This window comes from Salvelinus fontinalis, chromosome 42 (assembly GCF_029448725.1).
Source record: "Salvelinus fontinalis isolate EN_2023a chromosome 42, ASM2944872v1, whole genome shotgun sequence".
Taxonomy (NCBI): Eukaryota; Metazoa; Chordata; class Actinopteri; order Salmoniformes; family Salmonidae; genus Salvelinus; species Salvelinus fontinalis.
The window spans coordinates 14,013,604-14,029,727 of NC_074706.1; the positions used below are offsets into that span (position 1 = coordinate 14,013,604).

Below are 16,124 nucleotides of genomic sequence, written 5' to 3' on the forward strand. Positions count from 1 at the left end.
GCATTTTTCTATGAATTATACGGTACAACAACAAAAAACATATTTTCATGGGTAGAGAGAATAGGGAGGCAAAATGAGATTGCCTTCCCAAAGAAATCAATTTTACTTTTGATTACTATAACAAGATGTAACACTACATGAAGTGTCTCTTTTTTGGGCCGCTAATGGAGAGGAGCATTGCAATTTGGGAGAAAGTAATAGCTCCGAGCTTTCAGTCTCTATATTCCCCGGGATTCATGAAATCAAGTGTATACGTGTAAAGATCGGTCGATAGATGTCAATGGCAGAAACACATTTGGCTCTTTAGCTCTGTAAGGTTTGTAAAGTGACGAGCAGTCTGTGCAGGATGGAGTGTCAGTCAGTGCAATGTGTAAGTGCAGACCCAGAATCAAGTATCATGGAGAGTTTGGCCAACGTATAACCAGTTATGTCAGATTTGGGTTCGAGCTTAATTGGCCAAAGTCTCTCCATGTATAGTATGTTTGCCTTTCAGTGAAAATATGGTGTGTCTATTATAGCCAATCATGTCAGGTGTTGCTTGAAGCCAAGTTTGCCACACTGTCCATATAAAATGCCTTGAACTGCAAAAATGGCATCTTTATCCAGTCATGTCCGGTTCGGGTTGGAACAGAGTTGGCCAGACTGTCCCTGTACGATTGCCTTTTAAGTGTAAATATGCCGTCTATAGCTAATCATGTAAGGATTCGTTTGGAACCAGGTTGGCCAAACTCTTTGGTGCAAACATGGCGTCCATCAAACTCAGCATTGGACACTGTGACCCACCTGTCTGCGCAGGTCCCTGGTCTTCTTGGTCATCTTGTCGATGGCAGAGTTCAACGGGTCTCCTTTCTCTTTCCTGCCAGTCTGTAGAGAGAGGGAGAGGGGAACACAGAGACACAGTGTTACCTCAGTGTTACCTGTGTAACATTACTAATTCATCATCACACGCACAAATGCTCACATCAAAAAGTGCATTATGCGTGTAATACACTACAGGAGGGAATGGGAGCACAAAGGTTTGTACTGCGGATGAAAGGGATTAAAGGAGGGGACTCATTCCTGGAATACTCTCTGCCTCCGGTTTCTTATAAGTGACTTTGGATGTTCAAGATGTAAGAGAAAGTAGCAGGGCTGGATAAAATAAGAACTTGAGTATTGAGCAAATAAGATGGTGGTGACAGGCATCAGATGAAGACGACTTGCAGGGGAGCAACTGCGGAACCATTTCTGAGAAATTCCATCAAGCATGAAACCAAGTTAGCAAGTGAAGTACTGTGGGCTTTGGAGGTACACACGCAATTGTAACTAGGTGGCTTTCTGTACATGCTAACTAGGCCACTTGGACTTTTAGCTCTCAACAAATGACACCCATTGTTGTTAGTGAATGAGTGACTAAAAATACAAAAATATAGATTCTTTCCTCAAGGGTCTTTAGCTGTCAATGAATAAAACCCCATTTTGTTAGTGAGTAAGCAACTAGAAAGACAAAACAGAGAGAGAGAGGTGTCAATATGAGACCTTGTCTTCTTGAAGAACAATTAGGAGTTTCTGTGGTGTTAGCGGCAGCTAGGCTGCTGGCCCTTCCTTCTGCCCCCTCTTCCCTCAGGCCCTCTCAGACAGTCCACAGCTGGCTGCAGTCACAAGTGTCACCTCCCGCTAAATGACAATTCTCTCTCTCTCTCTCTCTCTCTCTCTCTCTCTCTCCCTCTCAAAAAAATTGAAAAATCAAGTGGTGACCATTAAATATTGACGGCACACCAAAGGCGAGCGATGTTCTATTTCAAGCGACACGGGGCTACAGTAACGTAGGTGAGATTCCATCTATTGTCTCAGGGATCGGCGAGGAGGGGGGGGGGGGGGGGAAACAGGGGGCAGGTGACATGCAGCGTTCTCTAGGGGGCCTGGGAAATGGACCTGGGCATGCCGGGCCGGGCGGTTGGCTGGTTGGCGGTTGAATGCATCGTCATGCCTCAAGATGCGAGCAGTTAATAAGTATAAAACAGATTGCCTATCAGAGATATAAAATCCATTACTGCCTGATGGAATCAAAGGCGAACGACTGCCAGAGAGAAGGATAAACGGTCTCCCCCCAAAAAAAGATGTATTGTTTATGGGCTACGGCGAGCGTAAATAATGCTGAAGCTGAGACTGATATTCCAAAGCATTCTAGTAATTACCTTTGGAGACTCCGTTTCATTTTCGCAGTGACCCCTTTGGAACGTATGGGGTCCCATTTGGTGGCCTATGATGATGAAAGCGGAGGTAACCTTTGCGTCGGGGGCTGCCATTAAATACGGCATAAAGATGCAATCACTAATGTTGTGTTATGAATTTGTTTTGGATTATTTAATAGGGTGATTAGGTGTGGGCGATGAGGCGGCTTGATTCCTACAGGCCGCGGTTAGATGTCAGGGGTTAGAGATCGCACACAGCTACACTTCTTAACCCCTTCTCAGACAGGCGGGAGGGATGGACGGAGAGGAGAAGAGAGAGGGAGAGGGGAATAAAGATGACAAAAAAGGGAGATGAAGAGAACGAGAGATAAATAAATGGCAAAAAATGAAAGTGAGTGAATGCAAAAAAGAGGGGGAGACAAACAGCTGATAAAAAGAGAGAGGGGAGCGATACATTGGGTATACAGTATGTAGGGGACTTAAATAGAATCCTCGATTCTTTGAACATATGGGAACGTAAGAAGGCGGGTTTAAACAAACACCCTTTAACAAACACTGTTTGCTGCCTTCAGCATGAATTCAGTTACAACCGGGTGCAATTTGCTGGCTACACTGACGGTTCGGTCCATTAGAAGTCGTCTCTTACCGCAATACCTTAGCGCATCAAAGATCCAAATCAACAGATTGTACAGAGACGCCGATGACACTCCAGTCAAAGCAATAGTAGAGCATACAAAATTAATTGCCCGGTTGCCGTAGCAACCCCGTTCCAATTCCGCCCTACAGTGGAGTGTGTTCACATCATTATCTTGGTGGGGAGGGAGAACAACATAACATGTACAGATGTAGGATCTTATTTTGATCACTCTTTTGTCGCCGAGAATTTTCCCGCACAGAAGGAAATGCAAACGTGTAGTGTATTCGAGATGTACATTAGGCTTCTTAGTTTGTAATGTCAAACTTGACTTTCCCTAATGAAAAATGTATCAACACCTACAAAAAAAATTCTATTAATTAGAATCCACATAATAATTCACATTTCCTGTTGCTACTGGATTATATTGCTGCTGTAGCAAACTTCCTCAAATTAAGATCCTACATCTGTACATGCTCTCCCATCCTAGCCTAGCAAAGAAGCAGTATAATACTAATATGGAGGGTAGTGTAGATACTGGACATGCCAATGAGTGGTAAGGATGATCAATTGCATGAACGCTTAGACCTGTCTTGGACGTGAACACCATATCCTCATTATGTCACCATGGCAGCGTTTCACATGTCTCGTCCACTCAATTACAGAGCCGTCACATAACTACAGCCACTCCGTTATACAGTGCTAGATACGGGAGATAATGGTGGCCCTTATAGCCCTCGATGTGACGTTCCCCATATTACAGGCCTGCATATCGTTGTGTGTGTCCTTGGCTAGATATCACTTCAGTCTTGTTGGAGTGTTCATTATTTGCTTTCCAATACAGTATCTGGTGCTGCTGCACAGCTAAATTAAAGTCCCAAATGACACCCTATTCCCAATATATTGCAAAACTTTTAACAGGGGCCCTATTTCCGTTGACTGAACTATAGATTTCTTAAAAGAGATGTTGTGCTGAGGGGATGTATGTGCCGTGTTCCCATTCTCCTTATGATACCGAGAGCAGAACAGAACACTCAACGTCGTCTGACGTCTGTTTGTCTATTTCGTGCCCCAATCAGAATTCAGATCAGACCCCTCCTTCCTTCTTTCATTCTTTTGTTTCTTTTTTTTTCTCCTGGTCGTTCTCCGTGCGCGGTGCCTCGAAGTTCTGTCACTCTCAATGTGTTTGTCACCGCAAGGGCTATAAACATTATTGTTTCCCATTAGCCTGAAATTGCTTCCCATCAAACAAGACACACAAAAAAAATGCGAGAGTGGAATGCCCCCAACAGATCACACTAAACGGCGCTGGCCCCCTTCTTTAAAATCGCGCCTCCACCGCCCGAGAGCATTCTCGGGCCAATCATAACAATTTAAACGGTGTCGGTGCGCCTATAGCCCCTCTGTCTGTCCACAGGGTCTTACTTGGGTCACTGGGAGAAGTAGGCACAGGCGAAGGTCATGACCCAAGGGTTATACACTCCAATAGATCTATTAAAGAGCAGGAACAACTTCCTGTCCGATATAACAACCAATCAGAGACCTCTATTTACAGACATGTAACAATGGAGTGATGAGCTACTGTAAGTGACAGCCTTAAGAGTTGGCAAGACAGCACAAACAGATCTAGGATCCGGCTAACGGAGTGGACTGTTCATCCTAGCATTTTCTTACCTTATCATGAGGGTTTATTCAAGTGACTCTTGTCATGTTTTTTTTTTTATTATTGTTACTTTTACAAAATATTGTCTGGTCTGGTTCAAGAGGAGAGAGATCTTGACTGACACACTCAGCACATGGGTTTATGGGGAGACTCTCTTATGGAGTACTTCAACTGGCAATTGAATAGGTCCCTCCTGTAAAAGAGATGCGATGAGAATAACCCATATAAATGAAGAATGAAAACACTGCTCTCCAATTCCCTTGGGTATTGTTCTGTTCAAGACGATTGAGATCGATGACGAACCCATGGTAAATAAACGTCTTTGTATGCAGCCAGGCAGTGAGTGTCAATGACTGAATGGGAACACTACACAACGTCTACATCCCTAGGCCTATTTGGGGTCACGGTCAGGTCTAATAGTTCTGGTCTCTGAAAAAGACTGAGAAAACAGGAAGTCCATTGAAATAGATATGATTCCTCCCATTCATGTAATGTATTGCTGTTATGCCCTTGGGCCAAGGCCCCTGCAACCAGAGGAAGCATGGATTTTCCTCCATATAGATGTTGAGCAGCATTAGGAATTAATCATTTATCATCATCATTAATCACACACACACGCATGCACACACACACACACACACACACACACACACACACACACACACACACACACACACACACACACACACACACACACACACACACACACACACACACACACACACACACACACACACACACACTCCTCAGCCTCGGTCCTAATGGTGATAGAGCACGGTGCACCAAACAGTGAGGAGAAACCCTCAGTCTCATAATCTGGATGAATAGGCCAGGGCTGCAAGTCCATATTTAACTAGGCAAGGGGAATGCAACAAAAGGCAAATCCAGCTAGCATACACACAAGTGTGTGTGTGTGTGTTTTAAATTGTTCTTCAGCTCTTCAGGTTCCTTGGAGAACTCTTTCCCAATAAAGAGTCCCGCCGTAACGCCGGCACGTTTTGGACTGCTAACCCTTTTTAAGCATGTGTTTGAGCTACAGACTTCTGAGTTGTACCAGTGGATTTGTCTATTTCCATTAGTCTGTGATTAACGGAGGCTGAGCTAGAGCGGAGTTTGTCAGCCAAGGGCAGATCCCGAAGGGGTCCAGGGCCGGGTTTTATTACAAAAATGCCAACTCTCACAAACACACACGCTTCGCTCTATGACGCTCACAAGCTACACAATAGTCAGTAGAAGGTTAAGAGGTTTTTCTACATTCCCAGGACAGAGTGTCTATAACACTGTAGAAAGCTCACTAATTTGCTGTCACAAACTCCATACTCCACACAGTTGTCACTGACGAGTTGGATTTTCATTTCCCACTATGCAAATCAATTCTGTAGTTACAGCATTCATATTTATTCATTTTTATCAGGTTTTTGGTTTAGTGACCTCATATTATGTCAAATCGTTTTGTCTTCTACTTGTAGCCCTGGTTGTCCTGAAAAGAAAATGGAAAAACACTTCATTGTGAGGCTAAATATAATGGCTGGACATGCAGATACATTCTTAAAGGTTCTTGAAATGTAACGTTTCTTGTATTGAGTCAAGAGTTCAAATTAACACTGAAAGAGTTAAATTAACACTCAGTGGTGTAAAATAAACCCAGTGTTAGTTTATTGCAGTCAAATGATCAAATCGCCCTCTAGTGGCCTCATGGGTGGAACATTATTAATCAATATGTCAAAATATTTGTGTTATATTTCAGTCTTCTGTGATGTACAGTACCAGTCAAAAGTTTGGACAAAGCTACTCATTCAAGGGTTTTTCTTAATTTTTACAAATTTTTATATCAAAACTATGAAATAACACATATGGAATCATGTGGTAACCAAAAAAGTGTTCAACAAATCAAAATATATTTTAGATTTAAGGTTCTTCAAAGTAGCCACCCTTTGCCTTGATGACAGCTTTGCACATTCTTGGCATTCCCAAAGTCTGTGAGTATCCATAGCAACGGCTCCGCTATGCTCAATGAAGAGAGGAGAGAGCAGTTAGCTGTTAGCTACTTTTCGTCACTCCAAATTCCAACAAAACTCAAGGAACATTATTATTTTCTGTGATATAACCTCTCCTATTTTATATAAATTGAAGCACTTCTGACACCATGTTATGATCTTATATGGCTGTACTGCACAGCAGAGCAAATGCAAATTGCTCAGCTTCAAAATGTTACTGATTCATTTAGTGAGACACGAGCCCTGCCCGTGCCCTAGTTATTGATGAAAAAACAGGCCCTACCCGGCCCTAACCCGATGTATAACGTCCGGGCTCGTCGGGCTCCGGTCGGGTAGCAGAGCTCTACCTGTAACTTGGCCCTCAAAAGAAGGCCTTATTAAACATGTATTGTATTGTCTTAAATAATAACAATTTTATGACAACATATTCACTTACGATATCACTTGGTGAAGGCAACAGGACTGAAAATGAATGAATGCAACAACCATGTCTCTGTCAATAGTAAACACAGTCATGGGTGGTACAGGTGACAACAAATAAATCACTCGACAGGCACCCTGGGAAATATGCAAATAAGGTTTTAAACCCTCCAGCAGGGCTACACAAACCCTGGTCCTGGAGGGCTGGAACATGTCTGGTTTTGTGCGTGTGTGTGCGTGTCACGTGAGCACACACACATACACACACAGAAGCCAGGATCGCAGAGGAGAGGGCATGACGACATTAGTCATCCAGGCTGCCTGGAGAACCACATGCTAATGTGTCATTTAAGCGCTGTCGGGAGGCGGAGGATTAAGAGATCAAGCCACCCAAAGTAAAAAAGAGAGCAGAATCAGAGGATGTTCAGAGAGAGAGAGAGCTTCTCACCTAGACTCCTGTGACTTAAAGGGGCAATCTGGTTATTCATTTAAATGAAGTCCAAAAATAGATTTTCCAATCCTAGATTTCACTGTTAATTAAGACTTGTATGTATTAAACGAGTTTCACACGAGGAGAAATAGGATCATCAAAGACGAATAGATAGAGAGGAGACACTCATAAACCATTGTATTGTATTGCATTGTCATAATACCCATCATGGCGGAAGAGTGTACTATCAATGCCATTAATTTGTATTCAAAGTCAAAACCCCCGTCCGTGCCTTCTGTGTTTTTTTTCTTCTTCCAAGAATTGATAATCGCCCTGGCCGAGTTGCCAGCTAGAGCTCTTCCAAATCTGCATTACGTAGATTATGAAACGGTGAATTACAGCGGCCGGAATTCTAACCAGGGCGGAAAAACCCGTCATCACACTAAACCTGTTAGAGCAGGCTCGCTCTGGCTCTTAGTAGAACGCTGGATAAAATCAGTCAAATACGGTGCCATCCCCAAAAACTCCACTGAATACCTCAGAGCCGAATATATATCCCGTAGTACACTACTTATAGATGTGCATCTGCATTTCATGTCTAGTTATGTCACGTCAATACATTGTGCCGTAGACACTGGTGCAAACGGTTCTTACTAACATTGCGATGCGTAATCAGAAGCTTGAAGTTATCCCCTTCATATATATGGTAGTTAAGTCAAATCAACGCATTGTGCCATATACCCTCGTGATACCTGTTATTACCACCATTACAATGTACATTATATTCTTCGTAATTGTTATAATTATATAAATATAGTTCTGTCACGTCAATACATAGTACCATCCACCCTAGTCACTAGAGCCTAGTGCTATAACTAGCTAATATGAAATATTACTATCGTTCACGTCATTGCATTGTATATCATTATACATATAATTGCCTGAGCTCCCTCACATCAAGCCGTGGAGAATGTATTGCTCATAATGAAATGCAAAAAGAAAAAAAACGTTTTGCCGTCACAACGTCATCCCAATTGTTGTCAAAACGTCATCTAAATGTTCTCGCAACGTTGGCCTTACGACCATGAATCATAGGTTGCAGTGGTTGAATCATATTCCTCATGTTTCCCCACGGCCAGGTCACAGCTGTGGTCTCCCGTGTGTGTGTGTGTGTGTGCCCACCCAGGCTGTGCCCACACACCTTCCCACACAGGTCCATTATCCACCTTGACAACACAACAGGGAACAGGAACCAACAACCCCCCCCCCCCCTCCCCCATCCATCCATCCATCCATCACTATTCATCCACCCATCCGCCACACACGGCATCACGCGTGTATTCCGCGACACAGACCCCATAACGGAGTATGCATGTCGGGGTTTTCGTGGTTTAACTTTCATCTCCCCAACGCGTTGTCAACGGCTCACATTCACAGACCGTAAAGGGTCTCCCATCTGCTCATTGTTTCCCCCATTCGTTCTCTAAGGGGACTCTTTCCCTCCATCCGTTTTCTCTGGTTCTGGGTGGCGTTACGGAGGTAAGCTCATACTCTTCTCTAGGTACGGCGGCGGTTGGATAATGGAAGTGGTAATGGAAGGGATTCCAGCTCACCCGGGAGACTGGCTGGCTGGATGGCGGATGGTAGAGGCGGCTACTAAGAGCGCTCGGCGTGCAACAGCTGGGACCAACATGCTGTTCCTTCGCCTCTCACTCAGTCCCCGCTCCAATCACTCATGTATTGTAGTGCACTCAGCGCAAATTGCTTTGCTGTGCTCCGCCGTGCACCGTTCCCTCCTCCCTTCCCCACTCCCTACCCACTAATAGCGGAATAAGACGTGCAATTCTCGGGCCGAGGCAGACAGGAAATGATATGGATGTCTAGTGCCATGTGAGAGAGAGGGAAAGGGAATGAGGGGGAGAACAGAGGAGATGATGAAGGGATATGCATACAATAAGGGGGAACGGTGGAGGCAGGCAGCCAAAGAGAGAGAGGGAGAGAGGTAGAGCAGAAAGAGAGAAAGAGAGCATGATAGAGAGAGAAAAAGAGAATTGAAAGATACCCTGTATTTTGGAGAGAGAGAGAGAGAGAGAAATAATAATATGGTCAGACAACAAAAGAAGAGAGGGGAGAGAGCTTTTCTTTTTTTGGTTTGGCACAAAGCGCCCGTCTCATTCTCTCAAGATCAATGTGTTAAATGATATCAATTCCGGCTCCTTGTCAATTCAATTAAGGCCCAATGCAAGGAACAATTACTGTCCAGGTTGGTTACACTGACTCCAGGCTTAGAGAAAGAGGAAAAAGTGAGAGGGAGGGGAGATAGAGAGAGAGAGACAGAGAACACTGACTCCTACAGAGAGAGAGAGAGAGAGGGCCCTGACTCCTAGAGATAAAGAGAGAGAGGGAGAGAAACCACATTGGGTTAACAGTAGATAATGGCTCAGCCGGATCCTCAATAAAATAAGTTGAGCTGTTCTACAGCGGTGTGTGTGTGTGTGTGTGTGTGTGTGTGTGTGTGTGTGTGTGTGTGTGTGTGTGTGTGTGTGTGTGTGTGTGTGTGTGTGTGTGTGTGTGTGTGTGTGTGTGTGTGTGTGTGTGTGTGTGTGTGTGTGTGTCGGTGGTTCCAGGGATGAGCAGCAACCATTTGACTTGTTCTCATTAAGTGGAGCTTAAAGAGCTACAGCGAAACTGCGACCATCAACCTGGTTTGATTACAGGAAAATACGCCAGGCTCTCCATGCCTCCCCAGTGAGCCTCTTTTTACGTGTAGAATGTGGTGAGATGAGATGAGAAAATATGATTATACTGGGTTTTATCCTGGAATTAACAAACAGATTAACCAGCAGAAAATTAGGTCTTTCTAACTCAAAATCTTTCGAACTCAGTTTTTCTGATTAGGTCTAGGCATATATTCATCAGTCATACCTGACACCCTAGACCTTAGACCCACTCCAATTTGCTTACCGCCCCAATAGGTCGTCAGACGACGCAATCGCAATCACAATGCACACTGCCCTAACCCATCTGGACAAGAGGAATACCTATGTGAGAATGCTGTTCATCGACTACAGCTCAGCATTTAACACCATAGTACCCTCCAAACTCGTCATCAAGCTCAAGACCCTGGGTCACGACCCCGCCCTGTGCAACTGGGGTCCTGGATTTCCTAACAGGACGCCCCCAGGTGGTGAGGGTAGGTAACAACATCTCCACCCCGCTGATCCTCAACACTGGGGCCCCACAAGGGTGCGTTCTCAGCCCTCTCCTGTACTCCCTGTTCACCCACGACTGCGTGGCCATGTACGCCTCCAACTCAATCATCAAGTTTGTAGGCGACACTACAGTGGTAGGCTTGATTACCAACAACGACGAGACGGCCTACAGGGAGGAGGTGATAGCCCTCGGAGTGTGGTGTCAGGAAAATAACATCACACTCAACGTCAACAAAACAAAGGAGATGATCGTGGACTTCAGGAAACAGCAGAGGGAGCACCCCCCTATCCACATCGACGGGACATTAGTGGAGAGGGTAGAAAGTTTTAAGTTCCTCGGCGTACACATCACGGACAAACTGAATTGGTCCACCCACACAGACAGCGTCGTGAAGAAGGCGCAGCAGCGCCTTTTCAACCTCAGGAGGCTGAAGAAATTCGGCTTGTCACCAAAAACACTCACACACTTTTACAGATGCACAATTGAGAGTATCGTGTCGGGCTCTATCACCGCCTGGTACGGCAACTGCTCCGCCCATAACCGTAAGGCTCTCCAGAGGGTAGTGAGGTCTGCACAACGCATCACCGGGGGCAAACTACCTGCCCTCCAGGACACCTACACCAGCCGATGTCACAGGAAGGCCAAAAAGATCATCAAGGACAACAACCACCCAAGCCACTGCCTGTTCACCCCGCTATCATCCAGAAAGCAGGGACCGAGAGACTGAAAAACAGCTTCTATCCCAAGGCCATCAGACTGTTAAACAGCCATCACTAACATTGAGTGGCTGAGGCCAACATACTGACTCAACTCCAGCCACTTTAATAATGGAAAAATGTATGTAATAAATGTATCACTAGCCACTTTAAACAATGCCACTTTATATAATGTTTACATACCCTACATTACTCATCTCATATGTATAGACTGTACTCTATACCATCTACTGCATCTTGCCATCTTGATGTAATTAAATGTATCTCTAGCCACTTTAAACAATGCCACTTTATATAATGTTTACATACCCTACATTACTCATCTCATATGCATATACTGTACGCTATACCATCTACTGCATCTTGCCTATGACGTTCTATACCATCACTCATTCATATATTTTTTTAAGTACATATTCTTATTCATTCCTTTACACTTGTGCGTATAAGGTAATTGTTGTGAAATTGTTAGGTTAGATTACTCGTTGGTTATTACTGCATTGTCGGAACTAGAAGCACAAGCATTTCGCTACACTCGCATTAACATCTGCTAACCATGTGTATGTGACAAATACAGTTTGATTTGATTTGATTTGATACTTGAGTAAAAGTAAAGATACCTTAATAGTAAGTGACTCAAGTAAAAGTGAAACCCAGTAAACTACTACCTGAGTAAAATTCTAAAAGTATTTGGTTTTAAATAAACTTAAATATCAACAGTAAATGGAATTGCTGAAATGTACTTAAGTTTCAAAAGTAAAAGTATAAATCATTTCAAATTCCTTATATTAGGCAAACCAGACTGCACACATTTTTTATATTGACGGATAGCCAGGGGAGCACACAGACATCATTTACAAACGAAGCATTTATGTTAAGTGAGTCCGCCAGGTGAGAGGCAGTAGGGATGACCAGAGATGTTCTCTTGATAAGTGGACCAATTACCTGTCAAAATGTAACGATTACTTTTGGGTGTCAGGGAAAATGTATGGAATAAAAAGTACATTATTTTCTTTAGGAATGTAGTGAAGTAAAAGTTGCCAAAAATATAAAGAGTAAAGTAAAGTACAGATACCCCCCAAAAACGACTTAATTAGTACTTTAAAGTAACCATTGGTTAAGTTTGTTAAAGGTGCAGTGGTATTACATAACCAAGTATGCCCATAAAACTCACTGGAGAAAAGTCACAATAAACACGCGTGTGGGGGTCATAGGTTATAGGTCAGATATGAATACTTACCCTTAACCTTTAGTCCGACATTGAATACAGACAACTACTGCCCAGCCCCAGCCCCAACACACACACACACACACACACACACACACACACACACACACACACACACACACACACACACACACACACACACACACACACACACACACACACACACACACACACACACACACACATCAGTGTGGTTTCCGCTTCACTACATTGCAAAAGCATATGCCTTGGCTCGCCTGGTTTATCTCAGTGTCTGCTTATCACATGGCCAGTAACGGTATCACATAGCCGCATTGTTTTTAAATGGGTTCTCCTGCCATTCTGGTTTAGTGTGTAGTGTAGCTGCCATAGCTGTATGTCTGAGGAGGAGCAAGGCTTCTAACAGTCTTTATGCGTACTCTTTCAATTACACACACACATGCAGGCACACGCAAGCACGCATGCACACACACACACACACACACACACACACACACACACACACACACACACACACACACACACACACACACACACACACACACACACACACACACACACACACACACACACACACACACAGACACAGACACAGACACGTACAAATGCACACACAGACACGCACACACACTTTGGAGCTGCTCTGTGCTGTCTGATGGTATTATGGTCTGTGGCTAAGGGACAAGCAGTGGACAAATAAAAGAGTGGGAATCCTAAGCGAATCATAAGCTATTTAGAGTACATGTGCAGAATGCGTGGCTTCATGTACATGTGTGATGCGCATAATGGTCAGACATGCTATTTTAAATAATTTTTGAAAAATAATTATATCCCAGAAAGATTGCTGGAAACCAGAATCTTGCAACCAGAGACTTCTGGGAAACCTGGGAACTATGGAAAAGTTACTGGAATTTTGCAACGTCAGCATGCACGCACCAAATTGAAAAAAAAATGTAGTAGATTGCTGATGCAGAAAGTTAAGTGAAATCTGAGTCGAGGAGGGAAGCAACTGGGTTCACCTACTCGTTCCGGAATCCTCTCTTACATTAAGAGCATCACTTAAGCAATACTGACAGCGCTGTGTTCTTGTGGCATAGCACTCTAACAATGGGGTCAAAGAGCAATTGTACCTAAAAATAAAATTCTGTAATATATCCAACTTGGGGAAGATATATTGAATGTGACTGCTTAAAGGGCCCATCAGCAGTTGCTACATCCACTTTTGTACTTATAATGTGATGATATGAACCCATTGATTCTTTAAGAATATAACATAAATGCCTCATGAACTTAGTTCAACTGTCGTACCAAGTCAGAACCCAAAATACACGCTTGTTTTACAGTACATCAATATTTGTACACGGAGAAAATGTCAACAAACACTATATAGCCTCCAAAACATGTTTAAAATGGATGGTCAGTCATTGCATCCATAGCTCTGTCTATGAATTTGAGAGTGGGGTACATTTCTCCAGCCCCATCCGTCAGGTTGTTACCGAACTAGGTGCGGGGGAGTACACTTTGTTAGTGTGTCTACTGCTGATTGCCGCTTCAACTGATGTATCCTTATTTGATGAGTCGTTCTTGAAAACACACTCAATCCTTCACTGAGCAGCCGTAACGTAACACGCCGTAAAGGTTTAAAAATAGAAGGCAAAAGAGGGTCGGAGAGGAGAGGGAAACAAAGAGATATTATTACGTGTGTTGGGCTGAGGGCCAATGATATGTAGTACGGAGGAGGGAGGGAAAAGGACGAGGAGGAGGAGAAGGAGGAAGGGGTTGAGAGGGGCGAGGGCTGGCTATCAGGCCAACACAAACCCCCTCCAATTCCCGCTGCAGGAGAGGCAGCGACACAAGAGCACCGGCGCTGCCTGCAGTCTGCATGCTCTGAATGGCAAGTGGCTCGGGAGAGAAGGTGGGAGGAGGGAGAGCGAGTGTGTGTGAGAGGCAGAGTGGGTTAGAGACCAGAGAGGGTGAGAGAGAGAAGCGAGAGAGCGGGGTGACGCTCCTCTCATCAGTGAGGGAGAGAGGAGGGGGGGGAAAACGAGGGAGGACAACACGGAAGAGAGAGAAGGGGAAAGTCCCAACGTCACTGACGCACACTGTTCCACCGAAGGGCCAGTAGACCCCTGTTTATCAAACGAGGGGCTATTTCTGTCTCTCCGGTGTGGAGCGGAGTCAGCAGTACCAGCACCGCGTGACCGTAAGGAGCAGACAAACACAGAAATAAAGAGGGAGACAAACAACAAGCAGTTCTCATGAACACATTATGAACAGTAACAAGCAGCACCGGCAGCTCAGTGAAGTACGAAGCATGTTGTAGGCTTTCTCCCATTAACACCTCTCTTTATGTTCCCTACGGCACCAACGTTTTTTGAATCTCAGTAAACAGTGCTTTAAAGCTGTGTGTGTGTGTGTGTGTGTGTGTGTGTGTGTGTGTGTGTGTGTGTGTGTGTGTGTGTGTGTGTGTGTGTGTGTGTGTGTGTGTGTGTGTGTGTGTGTGTGTGTGTGTGTGTGTGTGTGTGTGTGTGTTAGACAAACAAATAGCGTGTGCATGTGTGTGTGTACGTGCATGTATGTGTGCATGTGTTATATTGTGAGTGTGTGCATGTGCGTTTGCACGCTTGCGCACGTATGAGTGCGTATGACTTCACATCTGTATGTCTGCCCGGAGCTTGCTAAGAAATGTGCCGCTGCATCGCTTACTATGTGCCTATGGAGCGTGAGTGGGATGCAGACCAGATAGACAGCCACTTCTGTAGCCCCAGTCAGACACAGACCGAACCTGGGCAGTGAAAAAGTTACAGAAGCACAAATATCATACCCTCAAAAATGCTAACCTCCTTTATTATTTTAATGGTGAGAGGTTAGCATGTCTTGGGGGGTATGATATTTGTGTCACTTTCTCACTCGTCATTATTCACGATTCATTCAAGATTAGCCGTAATCATGGTAGCGTCGACATTCATGTAGAAGTGTTCAAAAACATATTATATTCCTATTTACAATAAAAAAAATGACTCCAAAATTACACCATACATTATTTACCATTAATTGACATTGGGCACAAAATAATCTGAAACACAACCAAAACAAACCCCAAATGCATCCAACAAGTTGGGACCAACTACTCAACTTTTTATTACTTTAATACTGTACAAGTGAATTTGTCAAAATACTTTCGGTCCCCTGAAATGGGAGGGGACTATGAACAAAAAGTCCTGTAATTTCTAAATGGTTCACCCGATATGGATGAAAATAGCCTCAAATTTAAGCTGACTGTCTGCACTTCAACCTCATAGTCATTGTCGGATTTAAGAGCCAACACAATAAAAAATGCTTCACTGTCCCAATAATTACAGAAGCCACTATAGTGCACTACTTTTGACCAGACCCTTATGTGGGCCCTGGTCAAAAGCAGTGCGCTGTGGAATAGGGTGCCCTGGTCGATCCGTTTAAGGAACTGTTCTCAATACTGGGTGATGTAATCCCATTCCATCATCGTATTTCTCCTTTCATTTATTCGTTCATTTCATTTACCGCCCCTCGGTGAGCGATCTGCCGTCGCGTTTAGGGCGGCGACGGATTTCCGTGCGCTGTGGCGTTGGCCCCGGGGCACCTGGGAGACATCGTGGCGGTGAGTCAGACAAAACTCGCCATCAGGAGGGAG

General features: G+C 44.2%; 1 protein-coding gene across 3 annotated transcripts in view; it reads right to left on the bottom strand.

Annotated features, from left to right (window-relative positions):
• LOC129841328 (catenin alpha-2) overlaps positions 1-16,124 on the bottom strand; it is a 697,172-nt gene that overhangs the window by 164,382 nt on the left and 516,666 nt on the right. For all 3 annotated transcript variants that reach the window (XM_055909550.1, XM_055909553.1, XM_055909551.1), the window contains exon 8: positions 784-864. In XM_055909550.1, the coding sequence (XP_055765525.1) occupies positions 784-864 (81 nt within the window). The remainder of the gene's footprint in view (positions 1-783; positions 865-16,124) is intronic.